Source organism: Rhyacophila brunnea, unplaced genomic scaffold, assembly GCF_057557595.1.
Source record: "Rhyacophila brunnea isolate RB1 unplaced genomic scaffold, BYU_Rbru_1.0 scaffold_3, whole genome shotgun sequence".
Taxonomy (NCBI): domain Eukaryota; kingdom Metazoa; phylum Arthropoda; class Insecta; order Trichoptera; family Rhyacophilidae; genus Rhyacophila; species Rhyacophila brunnea.
Window position 1 is genome coordinate 57,556,546 of NW_028232965.1, and position 25,135 is coordinate 57,581,680.

General features: G+C 29.7%; 1 protein-coding gene across 2 annotated transcripts in view; it reads right to left on the reverse strand.

The window, feature by feature from the left end:
- ko (Stork-head domain-containing protein knockout) overlaps positions 1-25,135 on the reverse strand; it is a 364,781-nt gene that overhangs the window by 94,580 nt on the left and 245,066 nt on the right. For both annotated transcript variants that reach the window (XM_085952081.1, XM_085952082.1), the window contains one exon: positions 14,400-14,611. In XM_085952081.1, coding sequence (XP_085808207.1) covers positions 14,400-14,546 — 147 coding nt within the window. In that variant the 5' untranslated portion in view covers positions 14,547-14,611. The remainder of the gene's footprint in view (positions 1-14,399; positions 14,612-25,135) is intronic.

The window sequence follows — 25,135 nt, forward strand, 5'->3', positions numbered from 1 at the left end:
AACCTGGTTTGTCTGTTCTTTAAGCCAACTGGATTTCAGCGTCCGGAAGGCCGCTAAATATCATCTACAGCAGAAGTTCTCCGCCGGCTCAGAGGCCGCATGTGGCCACCAGAGGATTTTGCTGCGACCACCAGCAACAGAATAATATTTCAAAAATTTATTTATAAAATTATGAAATTGATTGAATACAAATGACCTATTTTCACGCTCAAATGATCCATAATGTGTTTTTGTGATGAGATCATTTGTGAAATAGTCCGTTTCGGAGAATAAAGTCAATTCAAAAATTTGGCAAGAATTGTCGATTTTCCTACAACTGTATACTGTGAAAGATCATTCAGTGTAATGCACTTCATAAAAAATAAATATCAAAGCCAGTTGACAGATATTAAATGTACTTGTCAAAAATAAATTGATCTATTTTTTAGTAAATAAAATTTAGCTATAATTTTTTCAATCACAACAAAAGTGACATTTGGTGCGGCAAGCAAACGTTTCCATATAACTGTCATGTCAATTGTGCGGCCACAGTTAAATTTCACGGGAGTACCACTGATCCAGAGTATATATGACAGAGCTACGGGATGCTAGAATGACATGGGAAAATGCAAGAAGACAAGCGTGCGACAGGGATTCACGGAAGTTCCGTGTGGTGTCCATATTATGCAATAACTAAGGAGCGAACATGGTCAAAAAAATTGAAGAGAAGAATAATTATATGTTGTCATCAATACCCTGCCGCCATACGAATAAGGGAATGAATCATTAATGTTCATCAGTTGTTCGTTTATATGAATCGAAATTGAATGTAAATTTAAATATTACTCATACAAGCGACATGACGTGAACGCAAAAAGTAAATCGTGTTGTTTTGGATTACGTGCCTTGATTCAGATCTCTATGAATGATTTTAAATTAAAATATATACTGCTCAATATTTTAAAATATATTATAATTATATCTAAGATATTAAATAAGTATAGAGTTACACTTTAATTTCTTAGAAATATAGTTCTGAATCTACATAAATAATTAATTGTTATAGCTTCGATTGGTGGAAAACTTATTTTCATCATTTGAGATTGTCCTAATATTAAGATAGATGGGTAGGTACTGTTCGGTTATCAGGAATACAGCGGAAAACACATTTTGAAAATACCCGATATACTGGATTATTTGTTAGTTTGGGTTAGTTTAGGTTAGGTTGGGTTAGGTTAGGTTAGGTTAGGTTAGGTTAGGTTAGGTTAGGTTAGGTTAGGTTAGGTTAGGTTAGGTTAGGTTAGGTTAGATTAGGTTTGGTTTAATTAGGTTAACCTAACAAATAATCCAGTTTATCGGCTATTTTCGAAATGTGTTTTCCGCTGTTTTACTGATAATCGAACAGTACCGATAGATGAAACAGGTTCTAATCGTTATTAAATTGTGCAAAATAAGTATTATATACAATGTAAATTTTATTCCAATTAGTAGCTACTTGAATGTGTCGATATTATGAAAGAATGTTTGCAAATTAGAAAAATCTCTATTCTATTTAAATATTGTATTTTTTGAATAATTTTTGCAGTAATTAAATTTTTTATTAATGTTTACAGCAAAATAATTTCACATTTTTTTCAAGATCTAATCTTCAAGTTTGTTCCGTTTCTTATATCAGCAAAATGGTTAATTAATCACAGAACATTAAGCAGCAATACCTATGCAATGCTTGAAAATTGCTTAATAAATTAACAATTTTATATTATGAAACGTGACTCGAGTACGATATTGTTAAATGTTTCAATTATACTTAGTTTCTAAATCGAAAACGTTCATTCACTTATGCATATGTCAATCAACTGTAGCAAAAAAGGAACATCTACGCATACGAGGAGTATCTCACAATAAAACATGAACAAAAAGTTATGACAATTGAAAACGAGATTTCACTTCGTACGTAATTACCTCAACGTATTGACGCAAAGGTCACGTCATCAATGCTTGGCGTATGAAACGTGGAAAACAAAACATACGTTAAATCGAATTAAAAGCAATCTTTGATGATTGTAAAAGTAGCATGTTATAATTTTATGATAGCCAACAGGCAGACAAAGAAAAACTTCGGTTATGGATTTGAAAAGTTAGTGTTATATTTCAATTATACGGTATACACGTTTACTTTATAACATTCATTTAGCTTAGGGCAAATCATATCAGTTTGACTGGTCAGACATTTCGTAATATTAAAACAATTGACGACTTACTTAATATAAAATAATAAAACAACTGTCGGCATTTATTTTTACTTCGTGCTGCATTAAAAAACTGGGTAAATAATTGAGAGATAAGGTTTTTTAGTTTTCATAAAATATTGTTACTGCCGTATAAGACGCCTACTTGAATATTATGTTCAATATTGTTGTAATATTGTTTAATTAAATTATTTTCTATTCAGACTCTATGTACACAAGATTTTAAAATGTATGTATCATTATTTTTATTTGATTTTTTTTGAATAGTATACAAAACAGGCCTATTACAAAAGTTCTAGAAAAGTCTTTGACCGGATGGGTTTTGTGCTTTAATCCAACTAAGCCTAACAATATTGAGTCGTATAGTATCAAAAGTAGAACTGTCGCAAATATATCGAAATTTAACCAAGTATGCCAAATTATTCTTCTGACCATAATGTACGACTAGCAATATAATATTCGAATCAAAATCATATCTGTGTGGTATAAAATTGTGATGGAAAATAGGGCTTGGTATCAGAATTAGAACTGTTCAATTCTTTGGAAACAAAAATAGAACTTCTGAATTTGAATTGAATTTCTAATTTCTAAATGTAGAAACATATTTCATGCTATTATAATACTAAAAAACCCAACAAAACTTTTTTCGTCATTTTCTCGAAATGATGAATTATGCTATAATATGTCCAAGTCCACCAATAAATGTCTACCGTCTTTGTAATTTAAATCAAATACACGATATTACAGATGTAACTAAATTTATTGTGACTAGTTATAATACTGTACATGGTGGCAACTAGTGACGTTAATTCGAAAGAAAAGGTATCGATACCTGGTGGAAAGAAATTATCGATACTCGCGAGTATCGGTATCAAATTTAATGATGCTTGTCCGCAAGAGATTTATTTCTGAAAAAAATCAGTATCGCTATAAAATTAGCATAATTTTCCAATTCTAAATAATTATTACATAGTTATATAATTCTATGTGCGTTTTATAAAAATAAGTGTGATAGATTTTTTTGTTATATGTACTTATGTCCAATCTAGCTCAAATGGTAAAATTATTTTTTCCACGAGACGCAGCGTTAATTTTGCCAATTTCACGAACCGGAACGGCACTCTGGTGAGCTGCGGTCCATTTAGAGCCCTGAGTATCAGTAATTTTTTGACGTCCCTAATAACAACTAGAAACTAATGCTATTTACTTAATCTGTGGCTGCCGAGATAAGCAGTCCTCGCAGCATGCATTACAGTTACAACTCCTTTCAATATACGTATTCTCACGTATATGATTAATACATTAAACTCAATCCAATTAAATTGGGATAATACATATAGTAAATAAAAATCATGTCTCTAGATTGCAAAACTCATTTCTCTATACCTGCATAAAATCCCATACTATTATATTAATTTAAATACAAAACATTCAAATTGCATTCAAACTTTTGCGTGCCGGGATTTTGAATCTAAGTACAAATCTATATATTACGTGAATTAAGAAATAATTGTAGGTACATTGGTACATACCTAAATTACTGTTCTAAGAAAGAGAAAGAAATTAATGTTACATGCATTTGCTACTTTCTCGATGCCTTAAATGGAAAGCATAAAAAATAAAGTAATTGTTATAAACTAGTCCTTGTAAAGTTTCGTTAAAAGTATCCAATCTATACCATCTAAATACTATTTCGTAACGGTAGATGTGATGAGTACACAGCATAGATCGTATCCCGGCTAATATGGTTTTCAAATTTAGTCAGCTGCACCATACCTAATCATGACAAAAATAATCAATAACTATGAAACCGAGGTGTTTATATAAATTTTTGGTATTATCGCAATCATCTGGAGTGATTTTGAGTCAAAGTATTAATATAAAAAAAAATACCTTTTTACGTTTCCGAGGATTCCGAATTAATATATGTTCAATAAAGAATTCTATATTCTCAAATCTTCCGCATTATTCATTAAAGAAAAAAATAACAGTTGTCAATTATTGATAATTATATACGCAGATAAGTAGGTCCGTATTTATGTAATGTAGGCAGATATTAAATTGTATTATATTTTGTAAGTAAAATGAATTTTGGTTAGATCCATAAATTAATATTAATAGTTATATCATCCGAATAAATTATCGTAAGCTTTTACTTCTGCTATCTACTCAGGCTTGATTTCCCGGTAGAGTTTTCATCGTCCCTTTACCAGATTAACTGTGAGTAATGCTTCCCGCAACGCATGATTCATGCCTTAATCGCTTATTCATCAGCCGACCCATTTCCATGAAAAGCTTTCGTTGCATTTTTCCAGAGAGCTTTCGTAATGCATGATGCACAAAAACAATTGTTCACAATTACTTCGCGGAAAATCAGGGCGCTGTGAATGTAGAGCAAGGTAAAAGGCTCGAGTAAAATATACAATGTCTGAACATGGGCATAATATCAAACAATGTGAGGAATTTCCAGTTTTGCTATTTACAACAATGAAAAATAAAACTATTATATATGCAAACAGGTACGTTAAAAATAAGATTTTGAGAGATCGAAATGCCATCTAAGAGTCAACTTTGTATAACACTTTGATTGAAAATAACAAAAGAAGATTATTATTAATATCGGAATAATAATATTAACTGAATTTAAAATAAAACATAAAATAAATGGTTATTAGAAAAATTCCTGGTGCTTAGAAAACTAAGCAATTTTAACAGCAGCTTAAGGGCGAACATGCTCAGCCTAGGTCAAAATGGAGCTTTTATTGCATTTTCAAAGCATGATCCTGGACATTCCTTAAACGTTGTAGATAATCTATTTATATACTTTTGAAGCCTTATTATTCTTTATATTTATTTTAAACATTTGATGACTGCATAAAGTATTTTATTACATAAAATAGTATTCTTTTAAACCTCTCGCTCTAATGTTTTAGAATATAGTCATATTTCAGTACATGCATGTGCAGTGTTGTTAATTTTTTTTACATTTATTAATTTTAAACGCATTTATAAAACCATTAGTATAATTTATGTCGACATTACTATAGTGAAATATTTACGATAAAAAACCATATTGATAATCTCTGTGATCCCAAATTTGACATAAATTAGGCATTTTATTATTCAAAAAATGGGCAAGATTAACACATTTGAAGATAATTCTAAAGATACTAATTATAAGCTATGTCTTTGCTCATTCAGGTGTGATAAACATCTTATGAATAATGATTGCTTTATAATAATTATTGACCTAAGAATAAGGTAGTGTTTTTTTGAAATACGCCATTTCTTTAGGCATTCCCCAGTGGTTAAGCTACAACATACGGCCGTAGCCATAAATCGACAAACTATAATTGAAGTAAGGAGTAAAATTCTGTTAACGCGCGTGTTTGAACATGTACTGTTTAAAAAAAATCGGTTAGGACCTACGCTGACCTACGCTGAGCATCTCCCCCTTTAATCGGTAGAACTGATGGCGTATACAATCGTCGTGGGTAAAAGTTGAGTATCATTATTTATTATTACTAGAAACATTATTTCTATGTTATTTAACAGGTACTTCTCGGTGATTGTTTTAATTATGTATATTCCTTTAATGGTATTAACTGTCAATTCTTGGTGGAAAGAAATTGAATTATTTAAAAAATAATTTGTAGGTACTTAAAGTTAATAATACTGTTATTACTATAGAGAATATTTTATTAGACGTGTTGAGAAATTAAATCTATTTTAATATTGAAACATTATAATATATTCCGTTCAATTCAATCATTATTTATGTGCGATTATTAATAATTTGTTAGCGGTACCTACTTTTAACGAGATTATATTATTGGTTTATGATTATAATTAATTTATAATATTTTCGATCTCGATGCAGGATATTTTAATAATGTTCTTGTATGAAATGACAATTTATATTGATATTATAATCTAATATTTTATGGTCATTATAATAATATTAGCTATTCTACACGTATATATAAATATAAGAGTTATTACTGATCATGAAAGTAGAAAGTAGTAGAAGAAATCTACGTCTATTTTATGGTCTATTTTGTAAAGTTTGAATATCATATTATATTAACTTATATTCAACTTTAAAATTATTATAGACGAACTTCAATACTGAATAAATTTGGGTGTCAATGAGAGATTGTACCTGCTTGTACTAATACATCGTTTATAGTATTAAAACTGCAAGTGTCATTGCTTTGATAAATTAAAATATAATATATTAATATATATATAGTGCCCGAAAATCGTGAAAAGTTAAACCCATGTCGCTAAAAAATGATTAAAAAGGAATCGTACAAAACATAGATAATTTATAATTTAATTTAATGGGTGAATATAAATATAAATCAATTTATTATAATATGGCACGATACATTTTTGAATTGCCATCTAATGTATTTGGTGCCGAATGACATAGTATGACAATAATTGGATTAATATACAGGAAGAGCCGTGTTAGTTTAGATCAAACGAAAGCTATTTTCGTTTAAACAAAACGCAGCAGGAAATTGGATTAGAAATAAATAATAATGAAATGAGTTGTTCACATAATGAAAGACATATGACCGCCGACTGACATAACCGACGTAAATGTGCTGTAATGCCGTATTCACTTAAACGAATTATTACAGAGTAAAAAGAAAAAATCAAAGCTCCCAGTCTATCACTCATGCAGAGCTTTCACTAATGACAACTTACTGACGAGGCGTTGCTCTATGTATGCACTGGAGATACTAATGTGTCTTACTTAAATGTTGCATTTACCCCCGGGTGCATTGAGTGGAATTTAAATAAGTTAATTTCACGTCAAAGATAATCGAGATTGAATCCAAACAGAGACGTCACGTCATTTGAATAATTTTAATTATTATTTAATTGAAAAATGTCATTCAAATTTATTTTGAGAACACTGTTTAGTACTTATAGTAATAAAGTATTTCACAATAATGTTCTATAATGTTCTAAATAATGCAGGAAAAAACAACTAGTCGATTAATCAAAATTGACGAGGTTATTATTGATAAAACATACAAATTATGGAAATGGTGCATGGCATTTGTGTTGCTAAAATATAATCATAAAAAATGTCCTTGAATGAACACAAAATATGAATTAAATCAGCAATAATAGGATGATTTTGTTCAATAAGAATATTAAATTCTCAGACAAGCATTCTAAGTTTAAATTAGTATGTTCCCAGTATATTTAGGGTAAATCAGGTGTCAAATTTTTTTTCGAAAAAAATAAGTACAAATTTGTTATTATTTCAAGCTATCCTTTTTAATTTAACAATTTTGGTGTATCGCAGAATTGTAATTAGATTGAAAGTGTGTCGTCAAAGAGCTTGAACAATAATGTTCTAGATAATAACGTAAACGTCAGTAGCTGCAGTCTAAAAATATATACTGTATTCTATAATTATTGAACTATTGTTCACATAAATGCCTATATTAAACACAATAATAATGAAATCATTAATTTTTATTTAATACTAAATATTTTAAACACTAATTCAACTTTTTTTTAACCACAGTGGATGTTGCATAAACAGATTTTTGATTTTTTTTACGAGAAATGTATATCAGCCACTCCCTCAACCAATTAGGTCCATACTCTATAAGTCTATAATAGGTACTATAATATTATATAAGTTGTACCTGTTTCCACAATTTTTAATTTAACATTAGTTTCTTATTATGGATAATAAATACTATGTATTTCAAGGAGATGGTACAGTGAAAAAAATATTTACTTATTTTATTCAATAAATTACGAAGCATATGATTTAACCGAAATATTCTTAACTATACCCGATTCAACTATAGCGTCTTTAAGCGCAAGTATTTTGAGTCACTCCAAATAAAGCGACATAAATATTTACAAACACATCGAGTATTTAAGTTGGGGGAAGAGTCTTAACACACGTGCTGGAAGTGCCATGAAGCATGTTTGTAATAACACTTAACTCAAAGTAACTTGATATTGGCCACACTAATTAAATAGGGCTCCCTTGAGGTAAGCACAGAGTATTGAATTCCATTAGAGGGTGTTATCTTTCATAAAGATATAAAGATAGAAATTCATCTAGTAAAGTACATATTAGTATATAATTTAAAGTACATATTATTTGTAATTAAATTAAATTTATTCATGCAATAGACAATATAATATATTATTATTATTATATTATTTAAAATATAAACACATCCTTTAAAAAGCAAATAGTACATTAAATATGTACGAGATATATAAATTATATTGTTGTACTGTGGGAATATTTATATATTGAGTTAGATTACTACTTTTGCTACTAGGTACTACCTACTCGCATAATATGTTGATATTTTTACTATAAAGATTATAGTCTAAAATACTAGAGCAGAGAACTCAACATTTTTATATGTAAATTACGCTAAGAGAATGTATTATTAATGTTTCCATCCCCTACAAAAGTAATATCACATTTTGTGCAATTTGCCAACGTAAAAATATTCGTCAAATTTTTTTCACAGTACAGTACTACAGTTAGTAGACGTTATGAATCCATAACATTAACCATCTTTTCGAATGAAGGTACATTGGAAAGAATACCTCTAAAATTCTTTAAATGTAATTAATTATTTGAAGGATTTCAACTTCATACGACCATTCATATGGATTTTAATGCCCTACCAAATCGCATTCACGCTCCTCAAGAGAAACTTTGACTTCTTCTAGCAGTTAAAAGAAGTAAGTTGTTTTCGTGTCAACCAACGATCTTCGCGTATAAAAAATGTCGCATTACACAGGGGTACGAGCCCAGGTTGAGAACTTCCGTAATAAATTTATATAAATAAAGAAAATAGAAGAATAAATTCTGTCAACAAAATATGAATATATAAATAATCTGGACCGTTTGTGATTCATGCTTCTGACAAATTGGTTTATCTATATAATGCGAGACTTCTTTTTATGATTCGTTATTAGGTATTTGCTTAACTCTTGTATCTATATGTTGGATACAAATATACTATAATATCTTGATTGTAAAATGGTATATAAATACTTTCATAATATAGCATATGATATCCATAATATTAATATATTAATAAGAATAATATATTATCTAAGTACTAGAAAAAAAAATATTTGTTCTGAAAGATGTTTTAATATAAAATATTATGAGATAAATATAAAATATACTATTTTAGATCTAAACTTTTCACCAAAAATAGGAAAATTGCGCTGTTAATCGAAATGCTTTTGCAACGCTGCAAGCCATTATTATGTTAAAAGCGGAAGAATATTTTTCATGTTTTGCGGTTAAAGTAAATCAATTCTGCATAATACGCTGTTAGGTAATAAATTGTGTTGTTATCACATCGAATTTGATGGAATACCTCAATACAAAAATAAAAATTACAATATATTACCATATATTTTTAATATTTAGATATATATAATCGATTTTAACATGATTTGTATATATATATATATATATATATATACTAGAACTATACTAAAATACACTCGTGTTATTCTATTTTTTAGGGCTTTAAAATAATGCACTTCGAGTAATTTGTGAGATTAAATGAAATAGAGAAGTTTTTTTGTAATGAATTATTTTCTATAAAAATATTACCTATTGCATGATAAATTCATTACTACGGAGAAATTCTTGGAGAATAATAATCGTTTTTATTCGGGAATGTAAAATAAGAAGGAATGTATTATGCATTTTTTTCAATTATGAGAATAAAATTAACTAGTCAAAAATGAGAAGCTGATTCGCAAAGCAGATTAAAGTAATATGATTCGTAAATAATAAACAAAATTGAGCATTCCGACATATTACAGCATTACGCAATAACAATTGAAAGTACTTTTTTTACTTTCAGTTTCTTCAAAAAATATCATATCAGATTGTTCACTGGATTATAGTAGTATGAAAGTAAAAGTTTTCCCAGGGAAATTGGCCAGTAAAAGTTTATGAATATCATAAATCAAGTCTTTTGTTTGAAGTGAATATTCAATTTTCGCAAATAATCTTGACGCAATTCCATTTGGATAATTGCATTTTGTAGCGACATCTTGAAAATTACAAAGCTGACAGTGATCATTAATTTGAAGTCATTGATAAAGTTTGAATACTATTTCTCACACTTAATTATAAAGATACTGACCAAATGAATGCTTTTTTATCATTGAATACAGTTTTAATTAAGCAGTGATTACTTACATACTAGACGAAAACATATTATACTATAGCATGATACTATCGCTCACATTACGACTCTGAGAATTAAATGAATATATTATTATGGCTTTTCAATATCAACTCTTGACGTATAAACCATAAAAAAACATAGAGGGGTTAAGTACATGTAAATTGCAATTTTAATAATTTAACCTAGACTTCAAACTTGATATAAGAAATTATATCAATTGCCTACTGAACATATTATTATTATCATATTAAATTCACACACTTTTACAGTATCATTACACTATTTATAAACATGATATGTATTGCATAATTACGAAATATATTATAAATACTAGTCAATGCGCCCCCCAAAGACGTAGACATTTTCGGTATTGTATTTTATATTCGAACTTTTATTTTTCTGTATACAATTGTACTTATGTTTTTTATTATGTGAACGTCTTGGATTTAGATTTTTTATGTTCACAATGTTTTGTTTTCTTAAATAAATAAATAAATTAGTAGCCAGCAAATTTAATATGAAAATCAATGCAAAATACAATAATATAGGTAGGTACAACTCAAACATTTTATTATTGTATTTATTGCTCGATTTCGCACGAATATAAATATACATACAGACTTTGAAAACAACTCAAATACATAGGTACCCACTACAAAAAATCATATTTGAAAAAAATACGAAACTCGACGGGATTTGAATCCGTATAACCTTTGGTGTCGCGCCAATATGTGCATAATAGATATACGGCGAATTTTAAGGTACACAATACCTATAGGCATATTTAAAAATTTTTTTAATTACAATATTGAAAATGAATTAAGTATGATGATTTTATTAGACTTTTCCAAAGTGCATTTTGGTTTCTATGTCATTTTAATGTCTATTCATTTGTTTGATTTTGAGTTAAAGTTAAAAATTATATGTAGCTGGCATTATGTAATTATATTGGATACATTTTTTTACCATTGTCGATCCGGTGCTAAGAAGATCATATGGGCCTCCGAGGAGTTTTTTTTATTTTTACGAGAAATGGATGTTAGCCACTTACTCAACCTATTATGTCCCAAACAAAAATTTAAATAACAACACGTGAATTTTCCAGATCCGGGACCCACGACGCGGCAGCCGCTCGACCATCGTGGATTCGTATTTAATATCAGCCAATCAAATTTTCTGCCGTATAAAATCATATTATTCAACAGTAGTTGAATACTTTTGTAAAAAATTATGAAATGAAAAATGAAAGCTATTGGAAGAATATTAAATAAAATACAATATACGATTTAAATAATTATTACTGACTACTACATTATTTTATGTTTTGTTGTTTCATCCCGAGGAAAAATAGGAAAGTCAATTTTGTTTTACTGCCACACTTTAAATGAAATTTTATATGTGCCTTCAGATTCACTTTCTTCCGTCTTTCGATCAGTGAAATTGAGAAGAAAACACTTATCCATCAATAATTTAGTTATTGCTTGAATTTATGTTGAAGTAAAATATTGCTAGTTGCCTAACACAGTCATAAACATACGACGGTAGTAACTTCACTACTGCGAAGTTTATTATAAATAAAATGGCAATCAACTACCTACGTGTAGATATATATTCTAGAACAGTGGTTTTTACGTGAAAATTAACTGTGGCCGCATAATTAATATTGACAGTTATATGGAAACGTCTGATGGCTGCACCAAATTGCACTTTTGTTGTGATTGAAAATATTAAAGCTAAATTTTATTTACTAAAAAAATTGTTCAATTTATTTATAGAAACGAACTATTTTACACATGATCTCATCACAAAAACATATTATGGATTATTTTAGCGTGGAAAGAAATTTAAGACAAGTCATATGTATTCAAACACTTTGATAATTTTATAAATAAAATTTTGAAATAGTATTCTGTAAAGCGCTGGTGGCCACACACGAGAGCCAGTATTCTAGAAGGACAATGGTATCATAGCGTTTTAGTTTTAAATTAATTTATAAATAATTTCAAAATTATACTAGCTAATATTTAACCGAGGCTCGAATCCTGGGTCTCGAAAGTACATAATATATTGTTTTTCAATTTGTGTGTGGGTCAGGGTATGGACCTAATAGGTTGGGCAAGTGGCTCACACCCATTTCTCGTAAAAAACAAAATCTGTTATTACAAACCTCTACTCTGTGGAGGCCCATATGATCCTATTAGGATCGGACATGGTCGAAAAAAAAAAGAATATTTAAACTTAAAATAATATTTGCCAATGTCCAGAAAGCTTTTATTGTTTTGAGCAGTTTACCAGTTGAAAGGGGCAGATGATGAACGTGGACAAGATTGCGTGCCCGGGTGAAGCAATTAACTGGAAAACGTATATAATGTTAACTGAGGTGTTTCAAATTCCTATAATAATAATACAAAAGTTGGAGTGTCATAAAAACAATCCAAATTATTTTGAAAAACCTCGGAAACGTACCTATTTGAAAAAAATCATAGAACAATGTAGAACCGAGTTGGATTCGAATTTTCATTTTCACTGTCCGGGTGAGTGCTCTTACTCTTGCTTGATACATATATCCATACTAAAAGAAATAAAAGATCGACGCAGAAAAGTACGACTCGATGGTTCAGCAAAGTTGTAGCTATGGGCCGTTCAATACGTACAGGTTTGCGTACGGTAGAAATGGTAGAATGTAAGGATATATATATATATAACGGGGACATTTGAAATGAGTCATGATTACCAACAATGAAAAACAAGAAAATAAATAAATTTTAATATGTGGGTATATTATATCCACTATTAACTTATTGATTATCTACATATAATAAAATACCTGTTTATATAAGATTTAAAAAAATAATATGTCTGCCTGCACGCGGTAACGATTGGTTTTAGAAACTTTACGATGGTGAAACAAGCATATTTTACACGATGAAGCAGATGTGAAGGTATGGTGATATAATGAGCCACTCTAAATATTATTTATTGAACTGATCTGACAATATCGATGTCCATGTAAGTGATACGCGCGCCATTTTTGGCAGGCAAAGGTATTCCATGACCCGCGGCAGTTTTTATTTTCACAAAACAAACAATATAGAATATGATTGCGAGACTTTCGCAGGTGGGCGGCCATCAATGGACACTCTCTTCGCAACAAAAGCCAAAGGAGATGAGTTTCTGACGACAGCAGATCGGAATTCATTTTCTACAGTAATTAGTTTTTCAACATTTTTTTTTCTTTCATATTAAATATTTCGATACAAAGGTGTCTGACTTTCACGCCATGTTCAATTATATTTGCGAATAATATAATTCCTTTTTGCTCAATACTTTGTCACGTGTGGCCTGATTCTCAATATAAGATCAATTAAATGTACCGAGAACAAATATAATAATAGACCGAAATACGTAGAATACAATAATACATGGACTATGACTAGTCAACGGAAGCAACTTACCTGTTATAAAGGTGTTTGAATGTTAAAACGTCTAACTCTCAGTCCAATATTACCGAATTAACCCACCCGCATATATAATATCGATTTTGGGTGAATTTCATTTAAAAAATATTTACCTACACATTTCCCAAATTGGATTCTTTACATAATTGTATTATTTCTTCCCCTTAACCAACGACAGCTACGTCTACAAACCCGTTTGGTATATAACGAATGAGAATCGCCCTTAAAGTTTTGTCCCTGTGAGAACTTCCTACGACCCCCGTTATAAATTCACTGCAATACGAAACATTACTAGTATATTTCTAGTAAGTAAGTTTTAAGATTATGTCTGATTTATACTATAGTGCATACAAATAGTTGGAAAAAATACCACAGAAGTCACACACATTATTAGTCCACATGATTATTTCGTCGTTGCTCTTAAATAATAATTAAAACTTATTAAAACCGAGTAATTAAATACAATATATTTGTAATAAAATACATACCTGGAACAGCAAGTAGCCCGAGTCGTACATCCAAAAGTCGTCCGGAGCACTTCCAGGTTTTGTCAACTGTATGGCGACGCATCGCTGCAGGATGAGCTGACAGCGCTGAGGTCCAGGCCGTGCCCCGCCGGGGCTGCGGCTCCCCATCGAGAAGCCCCTGGCCCCCCACGTGAGACCTATATGTCCCGAAATCCCGAGAAGAAGGACATCGCCTGAAAAATAAAGAAAACGAAGAGGTTAGCTTTGATTCAATAAATTTTATTTAAGTTACGTTAGGGGTAGTTTTTTTCGAAACTGATATAAACTATTATAGGAAATTCATAAGTATTTAAAAAAAAAAGATGTTAGTATAATGCATCAATTGATAAATGATTTAAATTATTTTCTGTAAGTACTAATAGATTGCCATGTCTAGTAATACGAGAATACTCGTTTTGTTTCTTTTCTTACTTAAAATTACTGAAATATACTTACTGAAAATTTGTTAAAGTACCTACTTCTTAATTACGAGGCTAGTCTGGTAAAAAGGATTACGTTTACTGTTATTATATTATTGCAACGCATAAAATGACAAACGTTTCATAACATAAATAAGAAATTAATTTATGAGATAATACAATTTGAATCCTTGGCAATGTTACAAAGTTATCTTGGCACATAAATAATCCACAAAAGCTACTTACTATAAATTAAATTAAATTATATAGGACTATGGAAATTTTATTCCATATTAAATGCGTATTTATATGTTACTTAGTCAAAAATAAATTAATAAAATGATATTCCAATTAGTTAACTACTAATTCGAGAGTAATTATTTGGATAGTTTTTTAATCACCGAAAGTATTATTGCGTTTCAATGCCATTGCAAAATGTTTGTTTTTTTTATTATTTAAAGTTGTATAAGTCGTCAGTAATGCCGCTTTGCATAAATCGGATTGAATGCATTTAAAAAAATTACTGGCGAACGAGTAGATCGTCGTAACGCTCTGTTAATGGAGCGAGAGGGATTGTGACGTCATAGACGATGCAGCGATGTTACGCGAAATTGCAAAATCGCACGAAAATGTTACTACTTACTCACTGCATTCAAACTATCGCCATGCTCTTTTTAGATAAGAATTTTAATGTAATATTTTTAGCTCTGTCATTAATATTATGTTAGTTGTAGAGAGATATCACAGTTAGACTGAAACGAATACTTGCACAGTTATTATTTGAATGGAATTTAACTAGGTAATAATTACTTGTTATTCAATGAGTTTAAATATAATTTAGATTAAGTGTTACTAAAAATATAGATTAATCATTCATGGACTATAGTGTTATAAGTAAGCAACCTTATTGCAATGAAAAGCGCAGTACCTACATATTAAAAAAATCACTGAAGGTTTATAATATTAATTATATTATATCCTTAGCTAGGTACTGTAAGTTATTTAATGTCTTTAATTAATAGTTAAAACATTTTTAATTAGTTTTATTCATATTACACAATTTTAATTTATCGTCTTGTGTACTTGGGCTTTCATGATAATTTGTTTCTCGTAATCATCGATATTTCGGCTCCTATACCAGGTCAAATTTAATATTATTAATTACACAGCATTTAACACATTTTTATAGATACACGAAACAAAATATATGAGAAAAGTGTTAAAAAATTCGACGAAATCATACAAAAACCCATTTTAATCATACCTACTTAGAAAATGGTTTTTCTGAGTCTAGTATGGGATCGATTTTAATAAAAAATAGTTTTCCTGAAGGAGAATTTTATGGTTAAGTATATTCAGAAACTTCTTAATTCTTCCAACGGCAAAACAGTTATTCTTAAAATTATTATAGTAATTAAGGTAATGTTGTGAATTATTAAATGAATAAAATAAATGGTTTATCAAAAATTATTAGCAAGTTCAAAGTAGACGTTATAACTAAAATATTTGGCGAGAGCCGGGCGTCGGTTAGTAATTAAGGTATTTAATATTCCTTGATTTAATTCACAAAAACCGATTGTCAATAATAACGCAATTTGTATGAACTACTAGTTTTAATTGTCGTAATTAGATAGGAGGCTACTAGTATAATTGGTTAATGCACAGATTTGCACGACACCAATGGTTATACGAGTTCAAATCCCGTCGAGTTTCGTAATTTTTTCAAATATATTTTTTTCTAGTGGGTATATATGAAGTGTTTTCAAGTTGTGTATGTTTACTACAATTAGCTGAATCGATTGTTGTTTGTATGGGAAAATACAAATGCTTATCGACAGCAAAGCATCGCCTTAATTTTAAACTTCTCATAATAGATTGTAAAAATAGAAACTATTCATGAATTATTACGTATTTGAAAAGAAGTTTAATATGTAAAAATTATTCATATAAATTATGCAGGTAATACAAAAAGGTTATTAAAAAAGTTATGATAAGTATCAGCATATATATTATTAATATTATGAAAGTGATATAGGTACCCAATTACTAAGACAAATATTTAACGATATGTACCGAATGGAATGAATATTCTAGATGATTTTGTTTGATAATAATATTTTAATTAGCGAGAATTAAATGAAATCGTGAATACAGTTTCTCTTTAATAAAAATAAGATTTAATTATTTCCTAATCATTTTTAGACTATATAAAATTATCGATATAGTAAAGTGAAATTTGCATTGCACTTGACCTTATAGTGACCGCGAATGTGGAAACTTATTTTAGACGGAAATAGGCTTTATTCTCACGCATAATGCAACGCCCCGAGATATAGGACGTTACGTCGAAAGTGATCTGACCAAACGGGGGAAATATTGATAACCTAGTTATTGACGATGTATGCTATAGGCTCATATAATTACTAGTATATTGAACCTTCGGTAAGCCTGGAGGTATTATTGAGAATAAATTTTTCACATTAGACAAAATAATTGCGAGACCATGAGAATCAAACACGGTGTAATCATTCGCAAAAGGTATTTGGTGTATTTATTTATGAAGAATTACTATTTAATGAACATCAAAATATTAAAAAAAAAATCATATTAAAATAATGAACTTGGAAAACAAAATAATGAAAGGAGTTTTACCTACCAATAAAACTCTTATTATTCATGTTGACTTTGAAGTCCATGAAAAGGAGGTTATCGTCGCTATTTAGGTATGTTGCGGTTTGTCAGGTTGTGGACGCGACTATACGAGGAGTATGATTCGTATTGAGAGTCTCAATACGATGATCTGTAGCGCATCCTGAAGTGACCAGGATGGAGGGATGGAGACCGCATTGGCGCTCCACCTCACCAACGCGGCCCCCGTTCACAGTTTAGGGAAGGGCGGTGAGCACTTCTTCACCTAATAGCATCCAACCTCCTTTTCAAGGACTTCAAAGTCAAACTCAAATAATAAGAAGATTATGATGTAAATGTATCAATATTTAAACGGGTGATTGGAAAAAAGATAATATTCCAGTTACCTACCCTAGTTTTTGGTAAAACAAAAAAAAACTGTTTTATGAAGAAACTATAAGTTACTGTTACTTAATTGTAGGTAAAAAGGTATTTAATTATATACAAAATAAGTTTAAATAGTCAATAGTTTATTAAGTATTATTAATTGAAGGTGTTGGAATATTATCCCTTTTCCACTAAACGCTTTCACAGTAGCTAATATATCATTAATAATAACAAAAAATATTTATTAATTAATCAAAACTTTACTACAAAAACATATTAAAATAATACAACATAAAATCGGTTCTATTCATCATTGTCACTGTCTCTGGTTTGAGTAATAGTAGTCAAAGAGTAACATTCCCGGAATATTATCCTTTTTCTACTCATGTAAAATTTAATGATCGATTTTTACAATGCAGTTAGGCTGGAATATTCCCCGTTTTACACCCTATAGAAAGAGTATAGAAATACCTACAGAATGGCTATCCCAGTTGATTTTTCATAATTTTGGAATATTATCCTTTTCATAATCATCCGTCCAGTTAAAATACGTAGCAACTAACCATATAAAACAATATTATAAATGAATTAAATGACCATAGTTTCATTAAATACTGTTTTACTTCTCTGTAAAATTAAAATATATTTTAAAAAAAATTGTAAAAGCACAGATAGTGGGTTAAAGTAGGCGTTTCCTATCCATGTCAATATGCGTTAGACACGTACACTATAATAATTGAATTAAAGCCTGACGAACTCTAATTTGATTTATTTGTTCTGTTTCAATAATAGGAATCTAATATTTTAAAATCATGTGTATATATATTCAAGTAGGTATTGAATAAAAAATAATATTTATATTATGTTAAACAAATTAACTATTATTAGCCCAAATTTTAGACCGGATGCTTTCTATATAACTATGTATAATAATTTTTACATTCCAAATAAATTTGCTTAAGTACGTATACGAACAATATGAGCTTGATTCTCATGGTTAAATAAAAAGTTTTACCAAATTCGTGCCTTGTCGATCAAGAGATATTCTGTCATAATATTATTAAAACGTTATTGTAAGAAATAATGACAAGGAAAAAACAATAATTAAAAAATACGCTGTTATGAGAGAAAATAATGAATTCTGACCTCGGGCCGCCTTTTACAGCATGCTTATATGCGAAATAAGAATTGAAATAAAAGCGTTTAATAATCAAGATAACATTCTAATTCTTTCAATAAATACAGATAATAACGTTAATGTTACGTTTGAAAAACGCAGAAAAAAGGTTTGAAAATTGTATCTCAGATCTAATTATGTTATTCAATTTACGGCACATTGTCAAGATTTAAAAAGACTTTCTCCTTTAACCCGAGGCTCCCTCACTCGTCTTATTGTTAATGAAACAATTTCGGACCCGTTGGATTTTTCACATAGAACGTTGAAATAATAAACAGTAATAGCGTTTACTTTCACCGAAGACGAATGTTAAACAAATCGCTCATTTGTCCATAAAAACGATTGGATAATGAACTATTTGATACATACGGCCTTACTCAAACGGGGGCCATTTTCTTTTTATGGAAGCGGTCTAATATTCATTTGTTCAAATTGAAATGAGATGCATTATTTGCTAATGAATGTCAGCTGAATTTGCATTTATCATTATCGAAGAATGCTTTCTAATACGTTTTGGCTGCTCATCAATAAATTGGAATAAAAATGATTTATATCTTAAATGTATCTCTAGATCAAGGAAACAATCATTAGCAAGTTAAATAATGCTACAGGTTACTAGTGTGGTAATAGTGCATTTCAAATGGATTTAATTACATCAGGAATTACATAAATTATACATTAAAATATAGGGCAGACCGGACTATGACCTTGATGATACTATGACTTATCCTGGGCTATGAATTGTAATAAATATATATATATATATTACAATAAATTTCTGTTATTATCAATTTAAAAAAATACAAGGTGAATTACTATGTATGATCCTAAGCAGAGCATAATATGGGTTTCCGGTTGTCTTAACAGATTTTTTTTTTTTACAAAAAATATCTTCTGGCCGAAACACACATTGGAAAACAATATGTGAATTTGTCAGACATAGGTTTCAAACACAAAGCCTTTACAAGCCGACACGTTACCGCCCAATTATCGTGGACAAACACATACCTCATAATTATATAAATCTTTTACATGTTTTAAAATACCTATGTACCCAACACAACTCATTAACAATTGGGACATGTTTAGCTCAAATGAATATAGTTAAAAATACCCGTATAAAACGGGTCTGGTTATTAAATTATATATGGGTAAAGTACCTACTAAAACGTTTTTTCATTTTCACCAACATTTTTTTCAGTCTTTGCTTCATTGATAAGGATCCTTGATGAGCAGTTCTGATTTGTTCAATTCTTTTCACGATTCCCACCCAGTTACTAAGCTGAGAGAATTTTTGATATAGTCGATACAGTGTGCGGGTGCTCTTTTACCTTTTTCTCAACTATGACCAATCTCTATAACAAGCTGTTACCGCCCATCCTCCCAATTACAAACACCAAAGATCTGATTAATCAATGGGTCTTCAAGGATGATTTTTTCGGTACGCTTAATAGTCATGGGAACCTGGACATATGCCGCCAACACTACTCTACTATATTAATATATCACAAAGGTATTGAACCTTATTCAGGATAGAGTTTTCTGTAGCTTTCGTATAAATATCGTTAGAGTAAGTTTCACTTTGACGAATGTGCAATTCGTTTTTATAAGCTAAACTTACAAAGTCAAAAGTTCAGCGTTTGTATGAATGTTTTCATAATAATATGTTTAGGCTCTATAATATCTATAGAATATGAATGTCTTCAACACATTTGTATACAGTCAAAATCTTTCACAGTATATCAAATAAAATAGTCATCATCAGCAGTCCTATATTAGATCCCTCCACTATTTTCGGTCCTAAGTACTTTGCTGCCATATACATCCACCGACCTTTGTGAGCTCAAAATACCATATAATTATATTCCATATTATATTAAAAGGTTGGTAGTTAATCATAAAATATCCGTTATCCGTTTATTCATAAATGGCAATTCGTTACGTTACATAATATACGAGTAAATAAGTAAAATCAGTTATAAATTATCAAATGGCTACCTGTTCATTATTCTGATACAGCCGTATGTAGATACCAATATATTTCAGTAATAAAATAGCTTGTTATAAAGTGGCCATTAATCTATTTACAATTTACCTTCAATGTCATATAATATAATTTAGTCGAATACTCCCAAGTGAGACACAATAAAACATGGACGTTATTAAATTCATGCAATATCCAATTCTTGAATGTACGCGTTCACATTATTATAGAGATATAAACTGTGAAGAACACGTTTCACCAAGTCTATGTGGACCATAAATTAGTTGGGCCGTAAAAGTGCATGGCCCTTGATAATAGTTGTTTGTGTTGGAAATCATGTAATGGCTAAAAACTCATACTTAAATTTAATTATTTAAACGTAGAAAGTCTTCAAATAGTCAACGGTCTTTTAATAAACCATAGCCCCCGGAATCAATCATTGCTAACGTCACACATACACACGTGGATTTATAAGATATATTAATTTAATTGGCAACAAACACATTTTTATGTAGACAGGTACTATATTACTAAATGGAGGTCAATATAGTACATACCAATGTAATTTAAAATCCATGTTTAGAACAATATGTTTTGTATTATTATCTAGTAGATATTAATAATATAATAATTATGCAAATATAGTTACGTATACCTTCACGGAGATTAGGTACTTATTGGTTTATAATTATCATTGTTTATTTGGGATTATTAATAAAAACAATTAAAAAAATCGGTGCACAATATACGGATTAATGGTAACTAACTATCTAAGGTCAAATTGGCAATACATTGTTTTTTGTTTTCAGAAATAATTAATAAAATCTTTAAAATTCTTATATTATAGCCATGAGATATTATAAAACAATAAAAATACTTGATAAGGAATTAAAAGATTATTCAAAATCATTACCCAATTTCCACAATAAAAAAACTAATTATATATTTATTCATTCTATAATATTGGCAATAATTAATTACGTAATTATCACGGTTACATGTAAGTTGTACGTGTGCAGTTCATCGTGGGACACTTATTCGTGCGCCGCAGTACGTGAAACATGAATTCGTATAACATTTTATCAAATGACGAGTTCTTCGTTGAACATTTCACCGTGGAATACATTTGTACGTATCACAAAATGCGGCGATAGTTTGCAAATAGTACTGTTCCAATTAGATTAACCCTAACCTAACCTAGTAAAGACATCTCCACATATTGTAGCATACGTATAAATATACTCCACGGTGAAATGTTCAACGAAGAACTCGTCATTTGATTAAATGTTACACAAACTCACGTTTCACGTACTGCGGCGTACGAATAAGTGTCCTGCGGTGAACTGTTTACGTACACATTTCCATCACAACCATCACAACGATATTCCGAGGGGTTTGTAGTCCGAAATAGTTTTCCACGTAAAAAAATATTTTATTTAGAGACGCCTTTTAAATTGACTCATACTACATACACGATAAGGCAATTAATATCTAAACAGATATTGAATTAAGATGATATACAAATTATTTAAAGCAACATTACTTAACATGATTGATGATAAAATCGAAACGTGGATTTTAAGAGCATTTCCCAAAGCAAATAGGTATCGTTTTTTACCTAAAAATAAATTATATTTACATAGCATATATTATTTACTTATATGTTGAATATGGATTCAGAGTATAATCCCGACAATTAAAATCCTGATAATTAAAATGCAGAAGTTCGATTACACCTCCGCACCTTTGGTAGGATTTTGAAATGCCGTGATTTGATTGAAAGGATTATATTATGACCTACTAGATTCTATAAATACTAGACCAATTGAATATATTGCGTATTATATACAAAAGACATACATACTGTGAATAAAACAGTGTCTATCATATTGTAAGGCCAATTCCCATAACAATTCAGTCAACGTATATGTGAAAAGTAAAAGATGAGCTGTAGTCGTATGTGAGCAAATAATAATTTACTCACAGAATCTGTGTACCTGACAGCGTATACTTAATACTGAGTCGTAGGTTGGTTTATCTCAATATAAAACTGACAATAAAGTTAAAGAATGTTTCAATAAATACAGGTATTATTACAAGTCTAATGAGCGAGCAGTGAGGTAGTATAATATTATGTTGATGTAAATATTATAAGGTGTAACTATTAAATTTTCTGTCGGGACAGTAATTCGGTGTATCGGTTAGTATTGCCTGCCTAATAAGGCACGCATTCATGTTAAGTAGTATTAAACTTGCGTAGATGAAATATAGTTTATTTTTTCTTATTTTATAAGATGGCTTATCATCAGTGACAACGATTCAACACGAGTATTTAGGATATAGGTATATTGACTTATAATTATTGCAAACGGAAATAATGAAAGTACAACGCGAGAATCTAGTGACATATTTAAATACTATGAAACAAATCTAGAAAGATCCGTTTATTATACAAAATAATATAAACTAAGTATATTAGATAACTATTTTTAATTCATCGAATAATTCACAGGATTCGAGAATGTAACATTATTTTATTGAATATGCATAATTTGAAAATACCTCAGATATGTATAGGTACATACTAAAAATTATCCACTAAATTCGCGCTAATATGCTTTACCAATTAAGCCACGCCTGTATTGTCTAATTAAGATGAAATTAACTAGTAATATTTACATCTTGATGCACAAACTTTGATTCAAAATACAAAAGCCGATTGCCAAAAAATATAGCAAGCGCTTCAACATGGATAAACTACTGTTTAATTTAGTCGTAATTAAATTGGACGCATATGGGTCAATTGGTAATGCATATTGGTTCGAACCCGGTGGATACGGGTTCAGGTCCCGCCGGGGTTGTATTTTTCTTAGATTTTTCTAATAGTTTGAGGTGTATTCTAATTGTTATTGGGCATACATAGTTTGAAAACACACCTGAAAAATATATAACCAATAGAAAATATTTTTTTGAAAAAAATACGACACCCAGCAGGACCCAAATCTGCGTTTCTCTGGATTCGTGCATATATCATAGTGATCAATGCGCATGGGATTTTTTCGATTGGTTATATATTTCTCAGACGTGTTTTCAAATTATGTATGATCAATAAAAATAATGTTACATCCGTAAATCTTGTGAATTATTCGTTGAATAAAAAAATAGTTACTTATTATAATTATGTACTTATTAAAATTAAGTTTTTCTATTCGTATTAAGAAATAATATGATAACTATACAAATTGTCACGAATAACAGAATACACTGAAGAATGTCTAAGTATGTTTTGTTATTATTTCCGTATACTTCAATCATTTACTTATATTCAAAATGCAGTCTTTGCCACTAATAAATATGAAACTATGTTCTTATTTATATTGAAACAATTACAGTTACCCTAACGGGTTATAAAATAAGTGAGTTTATTAACCATATTAAACAAATATACAATAATTATTGTTATATAAATAAATGAGTAGGTACATAGGTAATTCATTTAACATATATATAATAATAAAACTTCAAGTAATAAACTAGATAACAAGTTTCATAGCTGTCTGGAGTGTTATATATCCACGAAGGGGTGTTCCAGTCTCCCGTCACATCATTCGAAGCTCTGCTATCGATTTTCCAGTTCTGGCTCGACGCCAAGCGATAATAGTTCACATGAAATGCCAACTGATAGCTTTTACAGGTAAACGTAACGATGTTATAATAATTATGTATACAGCGTATGTAATCGCGAGACATTTACTTTGTCGATTATATATGGATGAATTCAGTGTTTTTACAAAATGACATAATTAGAAATATTGTGTCCATGTTTCTGTAATACATAAAAATACACAACTTGTAATCTCTGTGCTCCATTGGCAAGAAAGTCAGACGATTTACAGTCTTCGGACTTTTTTTCGCGTAGAGCACTTAAAAGTTCGCTGGTTGGATTTCAAACGTGTTTGTCATTTTACTCTCCGAGTTGCCAGAATTCGTCTGTCCACCACTACGTAAATTCGATTTGACATTAATACGCAATAATTTGGACCGAAAAAAAACATGTAATTGTTCTAAACATTCTTATTGATTAATTTGTTAATTGGTACATTGGAAAATGAGAAATTTTTTG